Below are 27242 nucleotides of genomic sequence, written 5' to 3'. Positions count from 1 at the left end.
TTGTTGCTGTTCACTCAGGAATACCCCAGATGGGCGGGGTATAAATAATAAATTATTATTAAGTTATTATTATTATAGCTCACCACCCTCACATTTTCCATTTTTACTTGAAATCTGTATTTACCACGATGGCAAATGCAGTGCAAAAAGAACTGGAGACCCACGTTTGGGAAACTACTCTTGAGGAGCCCTTTCCTGGCGGGAAAAACCCAACTCGCCTCAGCGCCTCCCGCTTTTCCCGCCTTTTCCAACGGCCGCCCGCTCGCTCGCCTCCCTCACGCGCCCGTTTCCCGCTCGGCGCATGCGCGCGCGGAGGGCCGGCTTCGGAAGAGGGCGGCTTAGCGTGTCTCCGTGCGTAGCCGGAGCGCGCGCGGCGTGAGGACGTGGCGCTTTCCAGCCAATCCGCTCCCAGTCGCTTCCTCTTCGGCTCCTCCCACCCACTCCGCCTCGCCCAGCTTCGGTCCGCTAAGGGAAGGGAGGAGGGATGGGGAAGGCGGGGCGTAAGCAGCCGCGAAGGCCAATGGTAAAGCCGCGAGGGAAGGACTGCGGCTTCTGATTGGTGTGCAGGGCCAGGAGGAGGCGGGGCGTGGGGCGGGGAGGGTTGGCCTTTGGCGCGGCCGTTTCCGGTCGTCGTGAGGGGGAGAAGCCGAGGCGGCGGCGGCCACGGCGGCAGGAGAGGGAAGGTAACGGGGCCAGCTCGGGAGCGGCTAAAGCGGGGAGGCGCGCTCACACGAGCACGTGCTCCTCCAGAGGAGGGGGGGTGTCACTGTTCTGACCCGGAGCCGCTTCTGACCCGGGTTCAGATTCACGTGTGAATGCGACCGGGGATGGTCTAGGAAAGCGAGAGGGTTTCTTCCGGGGAAACAAAAAGCTCCCAAGTGCCGAGGAGTGCAGACGTGCCTCCTTCGGTCCCTTATGATCGCCTTCCGACAGCCTGGGGACTTGCGTGTTTAAGCGCAGGGGCACGGAAATAGGGTCAGACCCGGGGGCCACCGAGGCCCACGTCTTGCTATCCAGTGGTCGTCTCTCTCTCTCTCTCTCTCTGCCTGGTGGTCAGCTGCTGTGGCCCGTTTTGTTCTGTATTTGTATTATTATTATTATTTATTCTGCAAACCACGCTGTGATCTTCGGATGAAAGGCGGCATATAAATTTAATAAACAGCAATAACTGGGCAGTCCGCCAGCGGGGCCTCCCTTGACGTTTTCGCCACCCGATGGAAGTCGTAGCCCAGAACGACTGGAGGGCGCCAGGCTGGGGAAGCTGCTCTACGGCGCCCTTAGGTGTCAATTCTTTTGTCCGCCTGTCAATTTGCCCATCAGTCAGAATTCACTCCACCCTCTAATTTGGTGCTGAGGTTCACCCTGCCTCTGGGCTTCGCAATTGTGATAGACCTGACTCGAGTAGTCTTTACTAACCATTTTTAAAAGGGCTTTTCTTTTTAAGGTAAAACGCAGCAAATTTATTAAGTTGCTTACAGTTTATGAAGCAACCTTTTCTTGGTTCTGAACCTCCTGTTGATCAGTTTGATCGTGACTTCACTGAGTGTTTTCTTCCCCTGTGCATTAAAAAAATATACAACATACATATGTATACAGACACAAAGAAAGAGAGGAACATGTAATAAATAAACAAATTAATTTATCTTCCGTGAGGTTCTATCAACTCTTACTAACCACAGCGGCTATGTTCTGCTTCCACTGTTGCAGGCAGTATGCCTCTGAATACCAGTTGCTGCGATTAAAAAGTGAGGAGTGTTCAGGTTGCCCACACTTAATTTTCCTTGGCTCTTACCAGGCAGGTCCACGCTTTAAAGCTCTGTATCTGAGCCCACCCACTCCCTTTTTGCCACAGTTTCCCCCCCTGAGGAAACCCACTCTTTAAAGCTCAATTGGAGCAAACAGCAATGCACAGAAAACCCCAATTGACATTAGCTCTCATGGAGCACTAAAAAGGGTGTGTGTTTTTGCAGGAAAAAGTCCTGTACCTGGAAAGAACGGGGCAAAAGCTAAGTGTGCATAAGCCCTAACTGTTGTACAGCCCTAACTGTTCATCCGCCTCTAGTCTGTCTCTGTGAGAACGGGATGCTGGACTTTAGCCTCATCCATTAAACTGGATTTTCTTATGTTTAACCTTCATTGTATAATTACAGACCATTGGCTCATGTAGTCCTGTGTACAGTATTGTTCACTATGAATGGCAGAGGCTTTCCTGGCACTCCTTCCCTGAGACACCCCCAAATTGGGCATTGAATCTTGGACCCTGGGCACTCAGTGTACTCTGTCATTGAGGTACAAGCTCTTCCCTGATGCTTTGGGGTGTTTCGAAAGATACAGAACAGTTGATGAATTAGACAAGGAACAACCCAGTGATAACTTGGAATTCAAGGACAGTTTGTTTTGAAGCAAGTATACAGTAAGCATATAGGAACGTCTCTTACCGGGTTTTTCTAATTGTCCATCTAGTTCACATTTTTGTTTGGGCACGATGTGAAAGTTACAGCTACCGAATGTTGGTTGGCTTTTTTATTGGATTGAGGTCCAGCTCTGAGGCCCTTCTGGCGGTTCCCTCACTGCAAGAAGCAAAGCTACAGGGAACCAGGCAGAGGGCCTTCTTGGTAGTGGCACCTGCCCTGTGGAACGCCCTCCCACCAGATGTCAAGGAGATAAACAACTACCTGACTTTTAGAAGACAGCTGAAGGCAGCCCAGTTTAGGGAAGTTTTTAAGGTTTAATGCTGTATTGTGTTTTTAATATTCAGTTGGGAGGTGCCCAGAGTGGCTGGGGAAACCCAGCCAGACGTACGGAGTTTAAATAGATAATTATATTTATTAGTTTGTTATAGCTAACATGGCTGCTCTTCTAGAACATATACTGTACATTGGAAGATGCTGATCCTGGGGTACTGCTGTTTTACTGTTTTTATTCTATGACTTCCACTCTGGAAACACCAGGTGGTGGGGTGTGTCTGTGTGATCTTTTGGAACTGGAGTGAGCAACCTGTGATCTTTCATCATTGACCATTCCGGCTTTGAATGCTAGGGACTGGTGTGCAACAAGATAATTGAGAGAGCTTGGGGATCTCCACTCCTGAGTTAAAAGAACTTAAATTCAATTCACACATTTTAAACACTTTCACGCCTGCTGTGTCCCTGGCATGGGAAACAGGGAATGAGAAAGGAAGTGCCACTGAACGCAGCAACATTTCCAAAGCACTTGTGTTGTGGTATAACACTGGTGCTCTGCTCATCGTAATACACTGTGTGCAGTTTTCACCTGGACTGACTGGCTGGCATGGATTGATCACCTGCACAAACCTTTGTTATTATTTCTCTGACAGTAGCCAGCTGTTTATCTGGGTGTGAAGGTAATGGTCTTCTCTAGCGTTCATTCACAGTAGATTTAAGATTACAAATAGCAACACATTCGTACTTGCTACGCAATCAAGGACACTGTAACATCACCTTCCCCAACCTGGTGTCCTCCAGATGTTCTGGACTACAACTCCCATTGATTGAGGCTGATGGAAGTTGTATTCCAAAACATCTGGATGGGGAAGGCTTCTCTCTTAACACCATGTATGTGAGATCCCATACTCTGTATTAGTCTGATGTAACAAATTCTCTGGTTTTGTACTCTGAGTCACTAAGAGGTTATAAGGCTATTTTCATCCATAAATGTGCAATCAGTGGGTGTAAAAATCCACGCTTTGATAAAGGTAGCTTGCTTATGTTAAGCGACTCTGTGTGGTCTAAGCTGTTTCAAAAGTAGTTGCCCTGAATTATTCCCATGTTTAGCAGTTGTCCGTATGATAGCATTGCTTGCTATTTTAAGGTCACTCTCAGGCCCCTGTACATTGTACACATTGTTGGCAATTGTGAATGACCACCACATCTGGATATGTGTTGGGCAATCAGGCTGTTGCTTAGATGTATTTGATTCAAGATGGGAGAAGCAGGTTGCTTGCTGGTAGTATTTTGAGTGCTGTTGGGGGTTTCTTGTGCTCTGGTAACTTTACTTGAATGAAGTAAATGAATTTACTTAAGCATTTATTTGAATGAAGTTACTGAAAGTTTGTTTAAGAATACTTTCCTTGAAATGTCGCCCAGTCATTACTGGAATATTAATTGATCAGAAACGGTTTTATGATTTTCAGAGTCTGTGTTGTTGGTATTTTGTCCCATTTTATTTTATTGTACAACACTTCAATTGCCCCTGGCTGTGGAGCAACTTAAAAATCTGAATGATAATACTACACATACAGGATTTTTGTGTGAGGCTAAAGTATTTGATGCTAGTTCTTTAAAATTATATATGCATCCTCCTGGTGCCTAGATATCCGAGATGGTTTTCCAGCCCCAGGCAGGAGGCCAGCTTCTCTCGGGCAGAGTCCTTTTTAAGTGTCTGGAGTGTCATGCCACATATAGATAGCTCAGCTGATGAAGTTACCTCCAGTTAGCCTCCAGTGTTAGAAACTCAGATATATAAGCTAGGCACCAAATAGCTCCTTAAACCAGGGTTACAGTCACCAGAACTGAATGCCTAGTTGCCTTATTTTGGCCCAGATGGCTCAAAAGTTATATTTTTCAATACGACTTTTTGGTTCCTGAAATTCATCCTGATTTTGCAGAAAAAATATAACAGAATTCTACAGATACTAGTGTATGAAAACAGTCCCGATCCAAAGATCCCCAGGCATGCACCTCCAGATGGTGGAGACATCGGGCGCCATTGGAGCATCTTCACTTGGTCGCAAGTGGCCAACAGCTGGGTGCAAAATGTGCCTGGCGCCTAGCAAATTTCGATTGCTGCCTGGTGGACTCTTTCAGTACACCAGAAGAGCCCTTCTGGATCAGATAGACCAAAGACCCGTTCAGTTCTCACAGTTCTAATTAGATGCTTCAGGGAAGGCTACAAGAGATCAATATCTATATGGCTGCTGGATAAGGCACTGTTAGCTGAACTCTGAAAGCTTGACCTCCGGCAATGCACACCAATTTTAGTTGAGTGGGCCAATTTCCCATCCTTAAATTGCACCAGTTTTTGTATGCTGTTGTGTGTGCTCACTGAGAGGATTACCACGCTGCAATTCTCCCGCAAGCCAGGTTTATGTGTGCTGCCTGTCAAAACTGTTTCTTTAAATACTGTACAAGCCTCCAATCTACTATGTCACGATGAGTTTGGAGCATGTAACATGACAATTGCCACAGCGTGTCTGCCCATCTCTGAGATAAGAGATGCAAAAAGCTTCTGCATCTTGCTTTGTATAGTGATTACCCTCCAATCACTCTGCTCCCCCCCCAAAAAACCCCCCTATCAACGACCTGTTGTCCGTGTCCCTTAGAATCCCCTCCTTTTTGTGTCATAGCTCAAAATGATGGGTTTTGGGGACAGAAAATTCAAGGTGCAGGCACATTGCAAATTGGATGTGCGATTGAGATTGCTGTCTCCTGTTCTGGACTGTGCTTTATAGCTCATGGATATAAACAGCTCATTGTGTGAGATACTTGGAGGAACAGGCAATTTGCTTAAGGCATGTGTTTGTGTGCTGGTCTAATATGTTGTGGTTTTAACAGCCAGAATAGTCCTAATACCTTGGAAAAAAAGAATTGGAAGTAGGAGTAAGCCAGTTGGAGTCCTCAGCCGGTTTTAGGCAGCGTAGATTTTTTTTTTTTTAACAGAACAACTGACTTTTCAGAATAAAGAAATGTAAAATTGGATTTACAGATGCATGCCAGTTTTTAATAAAGTTGTTGTTTAGTTGTTTAGTCATGTCCGACTCTTCGTGACCCCCTGGACCAGAGCACGCCAGGCACTCCTGTCTTCTACTGCCTCCCGTAGTTTGGTCAAACTCATGCTGGTAGCTTCGAGAACACTGTCCAACCATCCATCTCGTCCTCTGTCGTCCCCTTCTCCTTGTGCCCTCCATCTTTCCCAACATCAGGGTCTTTTCCAGGAAGTCTTCTCTTCTCATGAGGTGGCCAAAGTCTTGGAGCCTCAGCTTCAGGATCTGTCCTCCCAGTGAGCCCTCAGGGCTGATTTCCTTCAGAATGGAGAGGTTTGATCTTCTTGCAGTCCATGGGACTCTCAAGAGTCTCCTCCAGCACCAGAATTCAAAAGCATCCATTCTTTGGCGATCAGCCTTCTTTATGGTCCAGCTCTCACTTCCATACATCACTACTGGGAAAACCATAGCTTGAACTATACAAACCTTTGTTGGCAAAGTGATGTCTCTGCTTTTTAATATGCTGTCTAGGTTTGTCATTGCTTTTAATAATAGCATGTTTTAAAAATGAAATCTGGCCTTAATGTGAGCATAATGGGTTGTATCCAATGCCCTGTGCGCATAGTTCTGCGGGAACTTCCATTCCCTCTCCTCCCTCTGCGCACCCCCAAAATCTGCTCCCTCAACCCTTTGTAGCTGATTTTGAGGGTGGGTGGGAAAGGGAAAGGGGAGAGAAAGCTTTGTTGTGTGCCACAACAAAGGGACGTCAGAAAACATTTCATTGTTTTCATTAAATCTGTTCTATGTTGTTAGCAGTTCTTGTTTTTATCTGTAAGCCACCTTGAGTCCTGTTAGGGAAAAAGATGGGTGATGATGATAGAGTGCTTGTAAGGTGGTGACTGTGGTCCAAGGAAAGGCAGGGCAGCAGAGTTTTGAGTTCTGCAGAGCTCCAGGTCAGTGAAAGTTGTGAATGGTGTGCTCCATGCATTTGGGTTGGTCTTGGTTTCTGGGCGTAATTTGTGCTGTCCATCAGGAGAGTGGAGCCATCTTTCTGTAAGTCACTGAGGAGGTACTTCCTCTGAAGTCCAATGCGCGTGCAGGGACAAACCGCTCTCCCACTTCCTCAGCAACCATATTCAGAAATGGAGGATGCATACCAGGTCCTAGATTCAATCCCTGGCCTTTCCAATTGCAGAATTGTAAGTCGCAGAGAAAAGGGACGTGGGTGGTGCTGTGGGTTAAACCGCAGAGCCTAGGGCTTGCCGACCAGAAGGTCAGCGGTTCGAATCCCCATGACGAGGTGAGCTCCCATTTCTCGGTCCCTGCTCCTGCCAACCTAGCAGTTCGAAAGCACATCAGAGTGCAAGTAGATCAATAGGTACCGCACCGGTGGGAAGGTAAGCAGCGTTTCCGTGCGCTGCTCTGGTTCGCCAGAAGCGGCTTAGTCCTGCTGGCCACATGAGCTGGAAGCTGTACGCCGGCTCCCTCGGCCAATAAAGCGAGATGAGCGCTGCAACCCCAGAGTCGGTCACGACTGGACCTAATGGTCAGGGGTCCCTTTACCTTTAAGTCGCAGGGAAATGCACCTTTGCCTGAGATTCTGGAGAGCCACTGCTAAGCCAATGTTGGCAAGTACTGAACAGGAGCAGCAAACTGACTCTGTACATTAGGCAGAAGAGACATCTTACGTAATGTGTCCTCGCTGGAATGCTTAGCTCACAGGGCCAGATAAAACTGAAATTGGACTTTCAGACTTCTCTGAAAAATATTTTACATTACTAGGGAGCCAGCCCCCTGAGACCTTCCGGCCCTGTTTCTTTCAGATTAAAAGACTGCTTGGGTTACAGTGAGGCATGCGCAGAGGTTTCTCACGTTAGTATTCCTTGCGTCAATTCCACACAGGCCTTCATGAAGTATTGTGGTGGCTCATTCTGGAACAGGGGAGCTATAGGGAGCCCTGTGGCCAATGCAGAGCTAGCTCCGCAGCTATCCGAAGGGTGGTGGTGGAGGAAGATGATGTGCTATAAATAGTTAAAAGTCTTGCTGCTGGAATGCAAGTTGCACAGAACCCCTTCGAGCGCATCACGTGCATATAATATATATGATGGCTTTGGCGGCAGGGAGGGGCTTGAATCTCTCCCCCAGAATCTTAAGCATTTGCCAAAACAGCTTGGTGACTCTGATCCCCTCCTCTCTTTTCCCTGTGATGTGATTTTTCTCCCTGGGCTGGGTGAGACTATAAATTGTGTATCTCTTTACGCATGGAGCTGTTGAAATTCCATAACAGTGAGCAAATTCTGTACTGCCACAGTGTTTTGTAGTTGGCAGGAAAACACTCCCCTTCCGTTCTCAGAGAGGTCTTGCCTGATGACATTTTTATTATCATTTTAGGTTAGGTGAGCATTTCCTAGCTGCTGTAGGTATGCCACAAAAAGAGGAGATTGTTGTTATTAGTGTTCTTCATTGTGGAATCCTCCTTCAAGATGGAATTTCACAACATTGCAGAGGGAGTTCTTCTTAAGCCTAAAAAAGAACGTAACACAGCACCAGCATTGAATTCCAAAAGGGCTTCTTGCTCAGTTGTGCTGAATACTTTCCTGAAGCTTATGAATCTGCAAGCAAACCCTCCATAGGCTGTACACCTATGATGCTATGGTAGATTAAAGAAGTGAGCATTAAACAGCAGCATGCCATGTGCGGAGAAGTCACAGGCTACTCTAGATGCTGAAAACATTCTTACTAGGTGTGGGCCAAGGATACATGGAGTCCACTCAAACACATGCTGAAAGTGTAAAGCGGGGGTCAGCAAACTTTTTCAGCAGGGGGCCAGTCCACTGTCCCTCAGACCTTGTGGGGGGGCCGGACTATATTTTTTGTGGAAAAATGAACGAATTCCTATGTCCCACAAATAACCCAGAGATGCATTTTAAATAATAGGACACATTCTACTCATGTAAAAACACGCTGATTCCTGGACTGTCCGCGGGCCGGATTGAGAAGGCGATTGGGCCGGATCCGGCCCCCGGGCCTTAGGTTGCCTACCCATGGTGTAAAGAAAAGAAAGGCACTTTCTATCATATGTGGTGGTCCTGTAAAAGTCTTCTGGGAAATGATTTATAATGAATTGAAGAGAATGTTTAAGATAACCTTTACTAAAAAACCGGAAGGACCTTAAAAATTTGCTCTTGTATGCCACAACCGCAGCCAGAATGGTGTTTGCCCGGAAGTGGAAATAAGATGCTATACCAACTAAGGAAGAGTGGCTGATTAAATTGATGGACTATGCCAAATGGCAAAACTGATGGGTGTAATATGAAACCAAAGGGGGGGGGGAATGATTAAAGAATGGGAAAATTTGTAGAATATCTGAAAGGTTCAGGGATGCAGATAAGTTCATTAGTAGGATTAACTTAAATCAAACAGTTAAAAATATAACTAAGATAAAAGGAAGAAAAAATGGAGTAAAGTGTTAAAAATCTAAAGTAGAAAAGGAAACACAAAAGGGGGGTGGGAGGGACGTCAGATATGTACCGTAATTGTATTCAAAATACCATATTTTTTGCTCTATAAGACTCACTTTTTCCCTCCTAAAAAGTAAGGGGGAAAGTGTGTGCGTCTTATGGAGCGAATGCAGGCTGCGCAGCTATCCCAGAAGCCAGAACAGCAGGAAGGATTGCTGCTTTCACTGCGCAGCGATCCCTCTTGCTGTTCTGGCTTCTGAGATTCAGAATATTTTTTTTCTTGTTTTCCTCCTCCAAAAACTAGGTGCGTCTTGTGGTCCGGTGCGTCTTATAGAGCGAAAAATACGGTATGTGTTTGTAAGGTGTACTGGTAATCATGTGAAATCATGTTTGTAAGGTGTACTTGTAATCATGATAATATATGATACAGGGAGTCCAGGAAGGCAGAACTGGAAAGAAACTGAGGCAATGAATGGATTATGGAGGAGGCAGAGTTGAGGGAAGGAGGGGCCAATAAAAAAGCACCTGTGTCTTTATTCTGTGTCCCTGCTTCTTTCTGTCCTCTGCCTCCTTCAGTTTCCACCTGTCAGCCAGCGCTGTATCCTTAGAATCATAGAATTGTAGAGTTGGAATGGTCCACAGGGTCATCTAGTCCAACCCCCTGCAATACAGGGATCTTTTTCCCAACGTGGGGCTCAAACCCACAACACTGAGATTAAGGAGTCACATGCTCTGCTAACGGAGCTACCTTCCTTCCCTCTGCTCAGCCTTTGCCAATCTAGTGACCTCCAGGTGTTTTGGACTACAGCATCTATCAACTCCAGCCTGCTGATGGCAAAGGCTGCTTTTGCAAGCCTGTATCTTCCTCCTTCCTGTTCCCTTGTCCTAATGGAGGGTCACCTGGGACCCTGGGACAGAGGAGCTGTGTGCAGTTTGCAGCAGAGGGGTGGATGAATAAGGGAGCTTCTGGAGGCATGAAGCTTTGGGGACAGCACTGTCAAAAGAGGTGTGGCATGTGGGGAGTGAAATTCACATTGTTCAGAATGAACTAGCCAAGTCTTTGGCTGCAGTTCTCTAGTTCTGAACACCTACACAGCCACGACTTCCGTTCTTTGTAGTTTCAAAATAGCCTGTTTGCAGGAGGGTAGTGTGGTCAGTTACATTTAGCTTAACCCAACGTATTAGTGTGTGCCTGGCTAGTTGTTGATGCCTCTACACCATGAGAAAATAATAGCCTCAGGGTTCATATGGGCACAGTCAACATGGTGATCACAAATGCCATCACTTCTTGCTAATTAAGACGAGTGGCATCAGGCAGCCAGCTAATTATAACGTTCTTTTTCTGCAGTTGGAAGTATCTAGCAGAAGGGCAATTGTGTGGCGTGACTGATGGTGCCCACGGGAAGCCTGAAGACCTTCAGCTTCAAACAAGCTAACTCTTGCTCCTGTGTTTAATTTCCCAAGGATATCACCATGGTTGTGGCTGTTCGGCAGGTCGTTTTGTACCTGTCCCTGTGGACCGCCTGTGTTCTGAGCAAACCCACCGAGAAGAAGGATCGCATCCACCACGAACCTCAGCTCAGCGACAAGGTCCATGATGATGCCCAGAACTTCGACTATGACCACGATGCCTTCCTGGGTGCAGATGAGGCCAAGACCTTTGACCAGCTGACGCCAGAAGAGAGCAAGGAGAGGCTGGGGTAAGGAAACCTTGATGGTTTTCACATAGGAAGGCTGCTTGGGGGTGACTCAAATCCACTGCAGCCTGTTGTGTGCCTTCCCCACAAGCCAGCTCCCATGGGGCTCTGATGCACAGACCAGCTAAGCAACTGTCCTTGCCTTTAGACCATGGGTAGGGAGCCTGTAGCCTTCCAGGTATTGTGGAATTCCCACCATTTACCATGCTACCTGCAGCTGGTAGATGTTGGAGCCCAACCGCACCTGAAAATCCTCAAGTTACCCATTCCTCCTTTAGACAGACTTGCAGCCCAAAGCTAGCGACTTTTTCTCAGGAGTAAGCTGGCATGAATTAAACGGAAATTATTCCCAGGTCAGTATCTACAGAGTTACGGCAGGTGTGAGGAGCCTTTGACCTAGATGTTGCCGAACAACAACTCCCATCATCCTTGACCACCAGCCACGCTTTCTGGTACTGATGGGAGTTGTAGTTCAGCAACACCTTGAAGGCCAAAGGTTCCCCAAAGATTTCATTAAAATCTGTGCAGGTGCATCTTGTTATTAAGTGCCCCTTAAGTTGCTGATTGGGACGCAGGTGGCGCTGTGGGTTAAACCACAGAGCCTAGGGCTTGCCGATCAGAAGGTCGGCGGTTCGAATCCCCGCGATGAGGTGAGCTCCCGTTGCTCGGTCCCTGCTCCTGCCAACCTAGCAGTTTGAAAGCACAAAGTGCAAGTAGATAAATAGGCACCGCTCTGGCGGGAAGGTAAACGGCGTTTCCGTGCGCTGCTCTGGTTCGCTAGAAGCGGCTTAGTCATGCTGGCCACATGACCCGGAAGCTGTATGCCGGCTCCCTCGGCCAATAAAGAGATGAGCGCCGCAACCCCAGAGTCGGCCACGACTGGACCTAATGGTCAGGGGTCCCTTTACCTTTTACCGAGTTGCTGATTAACAGTACAGTTGTACCTTGGTTCGCGAACGCCTTGCGAGTCGAACGTTTTGGCTCCCAAACGCCGCAAACCCGGAAGTGAGTGTTCCAGTTTGCGAACGTTCTTTGGAACCCGAATGTCTGACGCGGCTTCTGATTGGCCGCAGGAGCTTCCTTTCCTTGTGGGTCGGGTTTCAGTTAAATCCCTCACCAGCATGCTTTGATGCAAGTGGAGGATAGCGAAGGGGTGGAGAACAGCCCAACTGTAACGCCTGGCCCTCGAGAGCTTGCCTGTTAGTGGGTCCGGTGTCAAGGAAAAGAATCTGACACTCCGCAAAGGAAATGTGTTTCCTGCAGCCAATTGGAAGCCGTGCCTTGGTTTCCAAACGTTTTGGAAGTCGAACAGACCTCCAGGATGGATTCCGTTCGACTTCCAAGGTACCACTGTTAATAAATTTGTGCCCATGGCGAGAGTCTTGACCAGGGCCCTGGAGTTCATGGCGAGGAGAATAGCAGTGCTAATACCGTAACTTGCTTCATCGCATTTGTTCAAATTAGCTCCTCCAGAAGGCTGTGACCTTGATGGGGCTAATGGCTCTCCCTCGGCAGTGCAGTGGGAAATGCCTCTCCCTCCCGCACCTTGCAACCCCCACCCACCCCGTGGCCCAAGTGTCAAGTAACAGGAGTGACAGCTGTGGTTATATTTGGCTGAGCATTCTTACGCTTCTGCTGCTCCAGACTTGGGAAAAGCTCTCCTTGGGAAATAAATCATGCAAGTTTGCCCCTTTAGCCCCTCACTGTTGAGACTTTCTGAACATGCCGCACCGCTGTGGGGGCCTTGGCCAAAGAGCCTGGTTGTTTGTCCAGCCCAGCAAAGTAGTACAGGCTTGCATCATGATGCTCACGTTTGCGCCAGAGAATTGATTCAAGATTTTCCCCCCTTTCTCTGGCAGCTGTGAGTGGGGTGGTGCTGTGTTGTTCCAACAGGCAGGTGCCCATTAGGGTCAGGGCAAGAAGAAGGGTATCCGGACTGTCACCCACTAGTGCATGTGGCACCCTACACTCACACACAAGCAGGGTTCGAGCAAAGCCAGTAGGTCTAGCAGAAATTTGGGCCGAGCGCTCCAGTTCACGTTACATCACAGGCACACTCTCCAGAGCAGCTGTCTGCGCTGGCAAGGGGTGATGAGAAGGCTGGGGAAGGCTGCTCTAGAGTAGCAGGATGTGTGTCCTGCTGTTCAGGCGAGTCATCGTCCAGTTAGGGCAGGCAGGTTGCAGGCGACTTTCCTAGGACTCGCGCCTCTTGCCCAGAATTGCCACCTCGTCCGACCTTTCCTTGTGGGTCGGGTTTCAGTTAAATCCCTCACCAGCATGCTTTGATGCAAGTGGAGGATAGAGAAGGGGTGGAGAACAGCCCAACTGTAACGCCTGGCCCTCGAGAGCTTGCCTGTTAGTGGGTCAGGTGTCAAGGAAAAGAATCTGACACTCCGCAAAGGCAATGTGTTTTTAACACAGTACGAAGGTAGCATGCGTTTACCTTGGAATTTCAAAACTAGCCGTCACCACCACCACCCTTGCCTCCATCTTGGCTGCTTTTTGAGCTTCTCAGCGGAGGTGGCAGCTGCAGCCCTTTCCCTCCTTTTCCCTAGCTCTGTCCTCCCGGACTCAACTTGCTTTATTGATTCCCAGCAGCTGCTGCTGTGACTGGAGATCCCTGGGGCAGCTGCCTGGAGCAAGGAGGAAGCCTTTGTGTGTGTGTCTGAGTGGCTTTCCTTGCCTCAGGGCTCCCGAGACCAGGGCTGTTAAATGCAAGTTAATGTTTAAAGTCGATTTAATTGTGTCAAATAATGGGTAGCATCTGGCAGGATCTGGTTCCGTGCTTTCATGGCGTTACAGGCAGGTCCTTGGTTACTACTGGATGCACGGGGAGGTGGGCTGCCGTGAGAGGTCCATATAAATTGCTGAGGGTTTCAGAGGCCACTGGGCCTCAGAGATGAGCAGCTGCCACATTGCTGTTGAACAAGGCTGTCAAACACTAGAGCTTCAGTCTGTTCCTTCCTAATACAGTGGTACCTTGGTTCTGAAACTTAATCCGTTCCAGAAGTCCGTTCCAAAACCAAAGTGTTCCAAAACCAAGGAACGCTTTCCCATAGAAAGCAAAATGGATTAATCCGTTCCAGACTTTAAAAAAAACCCTAAAACAGCAATTTAACATGAATTTTACTATCTAACGAGACCATTGAGCCATAAAATGAAAGTAATAATCAATGTTCTGTACTATAAAATAAATAAGATAATAAAAAAATTTAAATTAAAATTTTTTCTTACATGCACTGATAATAGTCATTGTTTGGATGGGGGGGGTTTATCCATTTCTGCAGTCAATCAATCAATCAATCAATCATAAAACAAAAAACAATCCACAGACACAAAAATGAAAAAGACACACACACAAAAACGCAAAAGCAAAAACAAAAGCACCAAATATTACCTCAGAACACTGCAATCGGAAACAGAAGGCTTTAATTACGATTGGGGGGGACTTAAATTTGCTGCTTAAGGGTAAAACTGAAGGAAGGAAGCCTTAATTACTACGCGGGGGACTCAAATAAGCTGCGCAACAGTAAAAACGGAAGCTCAGGAGCATGTTTGGCTTCCGAGGCAAAGTTCGAAAACTGGAACACCTACTTCCGGCTTTGCAGCGTTTGGGTTTTGAGTTGTTCGGGAACTAAGCTGTTCAAAAACCGAGGTACCACTGTACAGAAGAGGGTAGGGAAGGGGTGTTGGTTGTTATCCACCTGCTGTCGGGCTGCAGCCCCCCATCCTCCCTGACAGTTGACCATACTGGCTGTAGTTGAAGGGAGTCCCAGCAACAAAAGATGGCTACAGGTGCCCTCTCCCTGGTAGCATAAGGGCTCTTGCTCCTCCCACTGTTGGGCTGCCCCGTAAAGGTAAAGGGACCCCTGCCCATTAGGTCCAGTCGTGGCCGATTCTGGGGTTGCGGCGCTCATCTCGCTTTATTGGCCGAGGGAGCCGGCGTACAGCTTCCGGGTCATGTGGCCAGCATGACAAAGCTGCTTCTGGCGAACCAGAGCAGTGCACGGAAATGCCATCTACCTTCCCGCCGGAGTGGTACCTATTTATCTACTTGCACTTTGACATGCTTTTGAACTGCTAGGTTGGCAGGAGCGGGGACTGAGCAACGGGAGCTCACCCCGTCGCGGAGACCTTCTGATCGGCAAGCCCTAGGCTCTGTGGTTTAACCCACAGCGCCATGAGGGAACCGGCGTTTGTCTGCAGACAGCTTCCGGGTCATTTGGCCAGCATGACTAAGCCACTTCTGGTGAACCAGAGCAGCGCACAGAAACGCTGTTTACCCTCCTGTCGGAGCAGTACCTATTGATCTGCTTGAACTTGATGTGCTTTCGAATGCTAGGTGGGCAGGAGCTGGGACCAAACAACGGGAGCTCACCCCATCGCGGGGATTCGAACTGCCGACCTTCTGATTGGCAAGCCCTAGGCCCAGTAGTTTAGACCACAGTGCCACCTGCGTCCCTACTGGGTTGCCCCATAGCTGTTGCCAAACAGGGCACGTGACCCCCTCCCGGTAGGCCTGGGTATTTATTTACTTTTGTCTCTTTTAACTCTTGCCGGCTTTTTCTGCATTTCCTACAGAAAGATTGTAAGTAAAATAGATGAAGACAAGGACGGGTTTGTAACTCCTGAAGAGCTAAAAGACTGGATTAAATTTGCCCAAAAGCGCTGGATTTACGAGGATGTAGAGCGCCAGTGGAAGGGGCACGACCTCAATGAGGACGGGCTCATTTCCTGGGAAGAGTATAAAAATGCCACCTACGGCTACATCTTAGGTAGGTCCCCCGCTCTTGGGGCAACCGCTTTCTGGAGCCCGGCGTCTTGAAACTTGCTTGTTTTGTCTTGTAGAATGATTGTAAGTAAAATAGACACGGATAAGGATGGGTTTGTGACCGAGGGGGAGCTGAAGGCCTGGATTAAGAAGGCGCAGAAGAAGTACGTGTATGACAATGTAGAGCACCAGTGGCAGGAGTATGACATGAACCAAGATGGCTTAATCTCCTGGGATGAGTACAGAAACGTGACCTATGGCACTTACCTGGGTAAGGGGCAAGTTGCCAGAGCCGCAGTCATCCTGATCTCCTGCCGATAAAGCAGGAAGGGGGTGGGTGGCCAGGGTGGTCTTGCAGGCCATGGGAAGCCTGAAATGCCTAATGATTTAGATCTGAGGCCTGATGCGTCTCTGCTGATAGAATCAGCCTTCGAATCTCGCCAGGCACATTTTTCACCTGGCTATCAGTAAAAATGCCCAGATAGCGTCTGACGTATCCACCATCTGGAGGTGTGTGCCTGGAGATCTTTGGATCTTGACAGTATTCGCACATGAGCAACACACCTTGCAGAATTCTGTCCGCTATACTTTATCTGCACAATCAGAAGGAATCTCAGGAACCAAAAAGTCACATTGAGAAATACGACTTTTCAGCCATCTGGCCGCAAAATGGCAACCAGGCATTCAGTTTGGGCGACCGTAACCCTAATTTAAGGAGTTATTTGGCGCCTAGCTTTATATATCTGAGTTTCTAACACGGGATAGAATCCCATGTTATGGGAGAGGTAGCAGTTCTCTCCTTTGAAAATGGTCCCTTGCCAACTTACATTGAGGAAGCACAAAAAGCCCTGGAAGTCTTGGACCTTGGCTGGAGATGCCTCTTCTCACTTCTGCTTCATTGATAAATACAGCAGTGACATGATCTTAATGGTAACTCTCCTGAGTGCTACCACAGGCTGTATGTTAACGTTAAATCTCCTGTTGCGTTTGAGCTCTTCAAGCCCTGTGCCTAAGAAAGGAGGGGAGAATCCTGGGAATAGAATAGAATAGAATAGAAAAGAATAGAATAAAATTTATTATTTATACCCCGCCCATCTGGCTGGGTTTCCCCAGCCACTCTGGGCGACTTCCAACAAAGTATTAAAATACAGTAGTCTGTTAAACATTAAAAGCTTCCCTAAAGAGGGCTGCCTTCAGATGTCTCCTAAAAATCTGGTAGTTGTTCTTCTCTTTGACATCTGGTGGGAGGGCGTTCCACAGGGCGGGTGCCACCACCGAGAAGGCCTTCTGCCTGGTTCCCTGTAACTTGGATTCTCACAGTGAGGGAACCGCCAGAAGGCCCTCGGCGCTGGACCTCAGTGTCCGGGCTCAACGATCGGGGTGGAGAGAAGCCCCCCAGATGCTGCGTTGGCCTCGCAGCTCCCCTAAGCCCCAGTCGCCACGGCCAGTGGTCACAGAGCCCAGGAGCATCTTGAGGGCCACGGGTTGCCCACCCCTGGCCCACTGTTCCTGTCTGCAGAGGAGGAACTGTCACTCAGTGCAAGGAAGGCTAACTTCTGGGTTCAGTTGCCGTGCCAATGAGGTCACCACTCTGCAATGTGGGACGGGGCTCTTTCCAAAAATCTCTTCACTAGCATTGACCCAAACCAGTCTTCTCCAGGCTGGCACCCTCCAGATCTTTGGGACTACAACTCCCATCAGCCCTTGCTAGCACGTCCATGCTGCCTACGGCTAATGGAAGTTGTAGTCCATACTGTCTGGATGGCACCAGGTTGGGGGGGGGGGAAGCTAGTGTGCAATGCTCTGAGCCTATTGCAAACACACCTTCCTGCTTATCGTGCACTCCCTGACTTGACTTGGGAAAAGAGCCATTCCTGTTGCAACAGTGTGTTGCTCTTGGCTTTTATTTTAATTTTGATACCCAGATAATAAACTTACTTTCATGTAACTCTAGCAGTTGGTTCGAAATGAAGTAATTGCTGTGGTTAAAATATACCGTATTTTTCAGACCATAAGACGCACCTTTTTCTTCCTAAAAAGTAAGGGGAAATGTATGTGTGTCTTATGCAGCGAATGTGTGGTCCCTGGAGCCGAATTGCCCAGGGGCGAAAAGCAGATCATGCTTTTGGAAACAAAGCCGCTGATCGGCAAGCGATCAGAGAGATAAGGCTGCTAATAAAGGAGGCTGCCTGGGAGGGGGGAGGTAAAGACAGCAAACTTGCAAGGAGAGGAGACAGGAAGACTAAAGCAATGAGGAGAGAAATTAGAAGAAAAGGTGGAGCAAAAAACTGCTCCAGCTAAGGAAAAGACATTAAGGCAAACAAGAAGGAAGGGGTTGTTGAAAGGAAGCAGCTGATTGGTAAGCAATCAGGAGGGAGATTAGGGACGCAATAAAGGAGGCTGCCTGGGAGGGGGGAGGTACAAGCCAAGGATCCTCAGGATTTTTGCATTGGGTCACCCCAGATTCACCATCAGATCACATAGCATGTCCATGGCTACAGCCTGCACCAAAAAAATCACGCATCCACTGTTTCGTGGGGCCGCAGTGACGCAAAAACGTGGTTACAAAGCACAGATCCACGTGGATCCTCAGGATTTTTGCATTGGGTCACCCCAAATTCACCATCAGATCACATGTCTGTGGCCACAGCATGAACCACAAAAATCATACATCCACTGTTTCGTTCAGAATATTTCCCCCCCGTTTTCCTCCTTTAAAAACTAGGTGCGTCTTACGGTCAGGTGTGTCTTATGGAGCGAAAAATACGGTACCTTAAAACAGGAGGGTGACCAAAGAGTCAACCATTTTTGCTAGTGAGAAATTATGGTTACCTGGAGCCTGGTTTGGCCGTTCTGTGGCTGAGGAACACCAGGGTCCCTGAGCAACATTTTGCTCTTGGAAAGGGTGCTGCAGAACTTGCTGGGCGGCACTTATTCTACCGTCGTTTTCCCTGAACAGTGTGCCCTGTGACATGTTCAGTAAACGTGTGCCAACTGCACTTCCGGCAGTAGTAATGATAGCACCGGCGAGGTTTGTTACCCCTCAAGTGATCTCCTGGCACTGAAGCAGACGCATCCTTTCTCTCGCCACCCAGACGACCCCGACCCCGACGATGGCTTTAACTACAAGCAGATGATGGTGAGAGATGAGCGGAGGTTCAAGATGGCCGACAAGGACGGCGACCTGATTGCTACAAAGGAAGAGTTCACTGCTTTCCTGCATCCTGAAGAATATGAATACATGAAGGATATAGTTGTGCAGGTGGGAACCACGCGGGGACACACGGGTTAACTTAAGCCAGGGAGCAAGTATAACTGTATTTAAGTGACACGTTGCCACCCATATCCCACCTGCAAAAGGTTTATGAAGTAGCATTTTAATGCTACTTCTGAAATGTGTTCTGGTCAGGGTGGATAATATTAATGATTTTTTTTAAAAATCAGATTTTTAAATTTATTTAAATCAGATTTTTTAAAATTTAAATCGGATTTTTTTAGATTTAAATTGGATTTTTAAAATACAATGCTTTTGGAGGAAAAATCTTTCTAAAGATAGTTTTCTATTTCAGTTACATTCTAGTCCAAAGGCTATTCATCAGGAAATAAGGATTTGTTTTAAGTTTCTCATGTGTGCTAAAACTCAGTCCAAGTTTTTTTTTTTTAAATTGTTTAACCACATCAGTTAACAAACATGGATACATATGCCATAATGTTACTGTTTTAGTTAAATAAATTGTTATTAAGGAAATGATTATTTTTCTCCTTCCGATAAAGTACAGCAGCAAAGCTGTCCAAGTATAAACAGTGAACTTATTAAACCTCACCATAATTTCATAATTATCTTTCTATGTATTTCTAATAGTACAACCAAATCAGTCATTTTTGATTAACTGCTCTGAAAATTTATTATTCCAAAAACGAAACCTTCATTTGGTTGCCGATATTGAGATTATACCAGCAAGAATGAGTCCTCCTGTAAAAAAATGATTTAAGTCAAGTCTTACCGACTAGTGATTTAAATCGATTTGATTTTAATCATATCCACCCTGTTTCCGGTCAGCTTATCATTGCCACCTCTGGGTCGTATGTGGAAGGCGAGGTTTCTGAACTTGTTCTGTGGGTGGGTGGTTTGGGATGTTGACCCCTGTTCTCCCTTCTAGGGATCTCTGTATGTTCTATATTGATCCTAAGGTTCTCTTCTTGCCTGCTGGAAAGCATTTCTTACGCTCGCTTCTCTTTGCTCTCTGGCAAAGAAGGGGCACCATAGGTCCCACCTGAGCTTAAGCTGCGATGCTGACGTTGGTTTTTCTCAACAGGAAACAATGGAGGACATTGACAAGAATGGGGATGGCTTCATCGACTTGGAAGAATACATAGGTGAGCCAGATATCACTTCCTTCTCCCCTCCTCCTCCTTTAGTTCAGATTCTCGTTGTCATTCCTCAAAGTTACTATTAAAATGCTGTATTTAAAATGGCTGCAGCCCACTTTTGGAACGAAGGGTGGGTAGTGAATTAAATTAAGAAATCCTCCCCATTATTATGGTAACTGTGGGAGAGGCAGTCACACCCCAGAGGAACAGGGCTGGTTATGGGTTGGCTGCCCAGTCCCTCCCAGTTTCATTAATACTGATGTGTCTTTCAAGTTTGTGTTCCTCGGCATCTTGGCAAAAGGGAAAAGATTTCTGGCTAGACCATTTAAAATAAAAAGGTGCTCCCTTCTTGATACTCGCCTCCCCTTACCTTGCATAATCTCATTCCCAGGCCGGCTGCTGATCCAGGTGATTTAAGAGTCATTCTTGTTATCAGCCTCACATAGCCCTATTCCGCGATAGATTTTTATTCTTTTTTTTAGTGATTGTTGCAATATTATTTATTTTTATTATCTATTGAATTTACCGTATTTTTCGCACCATAGGATGCACTTTTTCCCCTTCAAAAATGAAGGGGAAATGTGTGTGCGTCCTATGGAGCGAAGACAGCATAGCCGCGCGACCCTCTGCCGGCTGGAGAGGTGACGCGCGGCTATGGCAGCAGCCTCTTTAGCCGCGCGCCATCTCTCCAGCCGGGAGAGCGCGTGCGGGGCTAAAGAAGCCCTGCTTACCCTCTCCCGGCTGGAGAGGTGACACGCAGCTATGGCAGCAGCCTCTTTAGCCGTGCGCCTTTGCGCTGCTCCCCAACCTGCTCTTTGGGGCTGGTGGTGGGCTTCCCCCCGCCAGCCCCAAAGAGCAGGTCGAAAGGAACCTGAAGCCTGGAGAGCACACCGACCCCTCTCGCTCTCCAGGCTTCCAAGGTAGCCGCCTGAAGGCGACTGAACGCACCTTAAACGGCAACTTGTTTTAGAGGGGGGAAACAAGAGGGGGGAAATTCTCCCCTTCTCTGTGCAGCGCCTCCTGCCGCTTCGCTGAAGGGGCACTGAGCAGAGAGGGGGAGAATTTTTTTTTCTTGTTCTCCCCCCTCTAAAACAAGGTGCGTCCTATTGTCCGGTGTGTCCTTTGGTGCGAAAAATACGGTATATATGCTTTGGGGCCTCTATGTTGCATTCCGCAATAGATTTTTATTCTTTTTGTGTGATTGCTGCAATATTATTTATTTTTATTATCTATTGAATTTATCTATTGAATTTGGGGCCTTAGGTTAAAATTTGCAACTGAGTCCAATGGACACGTGGTTCTCAAGCCTGACCCAGTGTCTGCCTGCCTGTCTCTCTGCCTCTCTCCCCCTTCGCCACAGGCGACATGTACAGCCACGACGGCGACGCCGAAGAGCCTGAGTGGGTGAAGACGGAGCGAGAGCAATTTGTAGAGTTCCGGGACAAGAACCGCGACGGGAAGATGGACAAGGAGGAGACCAAGGACTGGATCCTCCCCTCGGACTATGATCATGCCGAGGCAGAAGCACGGCACCTCGTTTACGAGTCGGATCAGAACAAGGTGAGGCTCTGTCAGGATTCAGGGAATTGGCTTCCTCCCCCATGGCCATAAATGAGCAGATCAAACGAAAGGAATTCTGAATCCCAGAAGCCAGAACAGCAAGAGGGATCTGGCTTCTGGGATAGCCACGCAAAGCCTCTTCAGGGCAGCAGGATGAAGGCTCCCCCTGCCCAGAAGAGGCTGCGCGCGGCTATCCCAGAAGCCAGGACAGCGAGCGGGATCGCTGCGCAGCGATCCCTTTTGCTTATGGGATAGCTGCGCGAAGTCTCTCCAGGGCAGCGGGATAAAGGCTCCCCCAAGAGCCGCACTCCCTTTAAAGAGCGCGCGGAGCGTGTGTGCGGGGGGTTCCCTCTTGGGGGCTTTTCCCCAAAGAGGGAGAAGGGCAGCCCTTCTCCCTCCTCAGGGAAAAGCCCCCAAGAGCCGCACACACGCTCCACGCGGCTCTTTAAAGGGAGCGCTGAGCAGAGCCTCCCGCCTGCATTCGCTCCATAAGACGCACACACACATTTCCCCTTACTTTTTAGGAGGGGAAAAGTGCGTCTTACAGAGCGAAAAATATGGTAATTCAGGGGTCGGCAAGGTTTACCTCGCCAGGGCCAGTTCACTCCCGCAGAGATCGCTCCGTGGGCTGGATCGCGTCTGCACATACACGATTTCCGGTCCAGACACGATTTCCGGTGCCATGGAAGCAAGTCTCCACTCCGCACTGCGCTGCTTTAGCGCAGCGCGCAGAGACTTGCCAAGCGGGTGGCTCAGTTTGGGGGCGACTCATGGGCCGTTTAAACGGCCCACGTGGGCCATAGGTTGCTGACCCCTGAGTTTGTTTCTTTAATAAACACAGCTAAGGGCAAAAGAAAGCGTCCACCCAGAACGGCAGTGCTCCCAATTAAGCTTACAACCCGTCTGTCCCTATTAATCTACGTCACTCCTACGTCTTGTAATCTGAGCTTGTAGCACCCTCTGTGCTTTCTGTTCTGAAACTTTCTGAGCTCTTCTTGACCTTGGGGAGAGTGGAGGGAGGCTGTCCAGAGACTGTGGATCTGTTAACCCTCTCCCTTCCAGTGTTTCTTCTCCTAGCTGTTCCCCATCCAGTATTTCCCAGCTTCTGCCTTCTGAACTATGCCCCTCTGCAAGCCACTGTTCTAAATCTATACTGTCCTCCTGCTCCTGAGAAGATGCAGGAGCAGGGGGAAGGGGGTGGCTCCTACCGTTCCTCAGTGCAGCCCTCCTCAGCACGGTCCCAGACAGGCTCCCTTTTGCAGAGTGACTGGCTTTGGAATTCCACATCACTGGGTGTCATTGAGGCCCAGGTCCGAGTGGCCTGTCTCAGCAGATCCCAGGGGACCAGGCCGCAGTTCCTAGGAAGCTGCCTAGTTCTGACTCATTCCATTGGTCCATTCTCAGTACTGTCTGCATGGACTGACACACATTCTGCAGGATTTTAGACAGGGTTCCTCCCAGCCCTACCTGGAGTTGCCAGGGATGGAAGCTCATATCTCCTCCTTTGAGAAAATCCCAGCCCTCTCTTGTACACTTCGTACTGTATACCTGTTGGGGCAGGGACCTGTTCCTTCCCTGCTCTGTATGTCAACTATCAGGCTGCTGCAGCTAAATAGAAACCAAGTCCTCTGAGACATTTTCCTGATCAGCTCTGGTTGAAATGAATGGAAGCCACACAAGAGCTTCCATTTATTTTGACAGGGTTTGCTTGTGGGAATGTCTTGGGCGATTGTCCCTCTTAAACATTCATTAGGACTCATTAGGAATAGTTGCCAAAGCGCCTGAGTTCTCTTTTTGTTCTTTAGGATGGCAAACTCAGCAAAGAAGAAATTGTGGACAAGTACGACTTGTTTGTGGGCAGCCAGGCTACGGACTTTGGGGAAGCCTTAGTACGACACGACGAGTTCTAAGCCAGAGAGGAGGAAAGGAGGAAGAAAGTAATTTATTTTTTACGGTTTCCGGAATAACACGAAGAACTCTCTCTCACTACTGAGACTGGCAGTTTCAGGCAACAACGTGGAAAAAACGAGAATAAACCTCTCCCGTCCTTCCTTTGCTACTTGTTCCCGTGGGGACGGGAGCTCAGTGTTTTGACAAGCAACTTTTAACTTGCAACAAATGGGTTGTTTTGTTTTATAGATTTGCATTTTTGGATTTAATTTTTTTTTGTCTAATAAGTTCTGTTTTATTTTTGTATTTTATTTTTGGTCCCGTGTGAGATGAAGAATGCATATCCTGAAACATTAGCCCTAGAGCAACACTAGCTCCCCCTAACTGACCTCCCCCTGTGAGTGTGTGTGTGCCTAGCTACAAAATCCAATCGCAAAATGCCAGAGAACAAGGAGGGCCATGTAAAAACGCACGAGAAAGCTTCCGTGTTCTAGTTTCTTCCCCCTATTACTGTTTTGAACTGGGGTGATTGCCTCCAGCCCATTTCAAAGGGCCTAGCAGAGAGTTTCAACAGCAGATGCTTCCAGTTCAACCTACTACTGTTACCCTCTTCAGTGAAAGAGGATTTTCCCACAATGCACCTCCCACACCTGAGTTAGGAAGGTTCGCCGAAGGCTGTACGTTATGGCACCCTTCAACAAGAGGAGTTGTGGCATCCTTGCTTCGCCCCAAGTATTAATTCCTGGTGTTTCTGCTGCCCCCAGGAGCTGGGATCATCCAGCCCCCTTGCAGATGGGGTAGAGGACTTTGGCCAGTGCTGCTACAACCCTCCATTCAGGGCATTCCCCCCCCCCGACTTGGTTATGATAGCCAAATCATCTCCACCTTTTACCTTCCTGGTTCAGTTTGCTGCTTGCCTGGGCCTGCCTCTGCTTAGAGCAGTGAGCAGCTGGTACCTTAAATGGGCGAATGCCGTACGGGCGTCAAGCAGGCCAGGAGAATAATGTGGCAGTCGGATGCACATGGAAGTCCTTCATTTTTGAAGTGCCTTTACCTTTTCTTTTTTTAAATCAGGCTTCCCTGCCAAAAAGGAACCCCGGTGCGAAAACGTGCGCCTAAAAGTAGAGAGGGAATCTGTGCCCTTTATGCAAAATGCATGGCAAATTCAGCAGCAGTGTGCAGTATTAAAGACCTTCCCCAAGCAGTGTTCTGATCTCCCGGTGGGCTTCCAAGCCCACAGCTGCCTAGTCTGCCTGGGCGAGGGCCTTCTCCTTACCTCAAAAAAGGCAAACCACACGCCCTCTCTTCTTCCTCTCGGGTCCCAGGGTGCAACGTAGGATTTCGGCCTTTTGAAGCCGACGCTCTCAAGTTCCCATTCTAGGACCAGTTTGCTCTTGCAGGTTTTCTGGGTCCAGCCCACCAGGAATGGCTCCCCCCGCAAGCCCATTGAATGAGAACATGATCAGTGCTCAGCACGACTGCTGGGACCTGGTCCCAGGGTTTCAGGCCTGTCTTCCTCAGCCTGCTACTCTCCAAAGGTTTTGCGTGACAGTCTCTGAGCTTTTCATCCAAAATGTCTGGAGGGCAGCAGGCTAAGATAGGCTGCTTTGATGCGCTTAAGACACCTCTCCCTGCAAGCCTCTTGAACACTAAAGGCCAGTCTCTCCCTACAGCCTGCACTAAATAACTGTCGTAATCGTGAGTGGTTTGGTACAGTTCCCCAAATTTCCTTTGAGCCAGGGCAGCTCCAAGGGCAGAAATCTTCAAAGCACTACCCACACCTGTCAATTCCAACTAACCTCTTCCTTTTAGTTAATAAACTTGGTGCCGGGAACAGGAAAGCAATGCTCGTGAAACTAGGCGTTGAAAGAATCCAGGATTTTGTAAGATCAGTGTGTCGTGAGCCCGGGCTTCCGCTCATAACGAAACGGCAGGGCATTCCTCGTTTCCCAGTTTCAGGAAAGGAGGTGCATCCTGGTCGAGCAAGGTGCCAGACGGTGGGAGAACGAAACACCCATGTAGAGGACCTCAGCCCCATTTGCTTTGCCACAGAGAATGGAGAGGGGCAGCGAGTTAATGAAACATGGCTTCTCTTTGCCCAGATGTGAAGACTTGAGTGGGGAAAGGGAGCTGTTGCCGTTGTTGGCTTCCCAGCTTCTTTGTTGAACACTAACGAAGGTGCACCAGCACCACAATTGCATTTTCCTTCCCACGCTTGCATTTTTTCACTCTGAAGCAAAAGCTCCCTCCTCCCCCCTGTAGCCTATGTCCCACCGCCACCCCTGGGAATTCTGCCCTGCAGATTTGGCAGCGAGGAGGGGGGGGGGTGTCTGCTTGTGTGCGCATGCAGCCTAGCTGGCCCTGTTGGCGTGAGCGATATCGGGAGCAGGTACCTTCGGAGACAAAAGCCCGCGATCCTGCTTTTTAGCACTGATGAGCCAAAGTTTCAGGGGTGCTGCTGTGCAGATGTGTGCTGTAAAAAAAAAAATCCCCACCGCAGGAAAAAAAAATGGTCGAAGCAGAATTCTGTCTTAAGTCGGGGCTTTCTGCCACGTGTATCTTGATTTTTATACTCCGCCGTGTTACCTCCTTGCACAATCTTTATTATCAAAGCAGATATGAACCTGGTGGCCACAGAAACTTGTTACTCGCATGCCCCAAAGCTCTTCATGGTACACCTTTTTAGGAGACGACTTTTTTTTTTTTTTGGTAGAGTGTAAATGGAGTTTTATATAATGTACAACAACATAAAGATGGTGTCTTAATAAAAACTGTTTACATCCCTCGCGGCTCTGTATCTTTGCTCGTGCTGTCGTGTGGGCTTCGAGAGTCTTCCCTCCTTTGCTTATGAACTCTGGCCTGCAATTCAGCCCCAAGGCCTCCTCTCGCTCAAAATCCCTCCCAGCGTGGCATCGAGTGGCACCTCCAGGAAGGTGACAAAAAGGGGCTTGAAGAAGCACATCTGTGTTGTTCATCTCCCAACTACAAGAGGTTCTCTCTAACTAGCATGGTTCCTGGTGGTTGACAGACCCCCTCTTCTTTAAACACAACTAAAAAGGTAAAGGGACCTCTGACTATTAGGTCCAGTCATGACCGACTCCGGGGTTGTGGCGCTCATCTCGCTTTATTGGCCGAGGGAGCCGGTGTACAGCTTCCGGGTCATGTGGCCAGCAGGACTAAGCCGCTTCTGGCGAACCAGAGCAGCGCACGGAAATGCCGTTTACCTTCCCGCCAGAGCGGTACCTATTTATCTACTTGCACTCTGACATACTTTCGAACTGCTAGGTTGGCAGGAGCAGGGACCGAGCAACGGGAGCTCACCCCGTCACAGGGATTCGAACCACCGACCTCCTGATCGGCAAGTCCTAGGCTCTGGTTTAACCCACAGCGCCACCAGCATCCCTGAGAGTTCGCATGATAGACCTATATAAAAAGAAAGGACCCCTGGACGGTTGAGTTCAGTCAAAGGCAACTATGGGGTTGCGGTGATCCTCTCGCTTTCAGGCCGAGGGAGCCGGCGTTTGTCCACAGACAGCTTTCCAGGTCATGACTAAACCACTTCTGGCGCAATGAAACAAACACCGTGATGGAAACCAGAGTGCACGGAAACACCGTTTACCTTTCCACTGCAGCGGTACCTATTTATCTACTTGTGCTGGTGTGCTTTCGAACTGCTAGGTTGGCAGGGGCAGGGACAAAGCAATGGGAGCTCACTCCATCACGGGGATCCGAACCGCTGACCTTCCAGTCAGCAAGCCCAAGAGGCTCAG

General features: G+C 48.5%; 1 protein-coding gene across 2 annotated transcripts; it reads left to right on the top strand.

The window, feature by feature from the left end:
* Window positions 1-601: 601 nt before the first annotated feature.
* On the top strand, window positions 602-26255 carry CALU (calumenin). 2 transcript variants are annotated; one of them, XM_081023209.1, is made up of 7 exons: window positions 602-683; window positions 10648-10883; window positions 15729-15922; window positions 18747-18913; window positions 19968-20028; window positions 21383-21582; window positions 23388-26255. In XM_081023209.1, exons 2-7 carry the CDS (start codon window positions 10657-10659, stop codon window positions 23490-23492), a joined length of 954 nt encoding a protein of 317 aa, XP_080879335.1. In that variant the 5' UTR covers window positions 602-683; window positions 10648-10656; the 3' UTR covers window positions 23493-26255. The 2 variants fall into 2 exon arrangements, with proteins under 2 accessions (XP_080879335.1, XP_080879334.1); XM_081023208.1 differs by lacking the exon at window positions 15729-15922 and adding an exon at window positions 15462-15655.
* The last annotated feature ends 987 nt before the right edge of the window (window positions 26256-27242 follow it).

This window comes from Podarcis pityusensis (genome assembly GCF_964106645.2).
Source record: "Podarcis pityusensis genome assembly, chromosome: 10".
Classification (NCBI taxonomy): Eukaryota; Metazoa; Chordata; class Lepidosauria; order Squamata; family Lacertidae; genus Podarcis; species Podarcis pityusensis.
This window is presented reverse-complemented; position numbering and strand designations above follow the sequence as displayed.

Bases quoted from the DNA above. Each gene is read 5' to 3' on its own strand.
- CALU (XM_081023209.1), top strand. From the start codon at position 10,657: ATGGTTGTGGCTGTTCGGCAGGTCGTTTTGTACCTGTCCCTGTGGACC. The intron at 20,029-21,382 runs GTGAGCCAGATA...CCTTCGCCACAG, and splicing joins CGACTTGGAAGAATACATAG to GCGACATGTACAGCCACGAC. The intron at 21,583-23,387 runs GTGAGGCTCTGT...TTTGTTCTTTAG, and splicing joins ACGAGTCGGATCAGAACAAG to GATGGCAAACTCAGCAAAGA.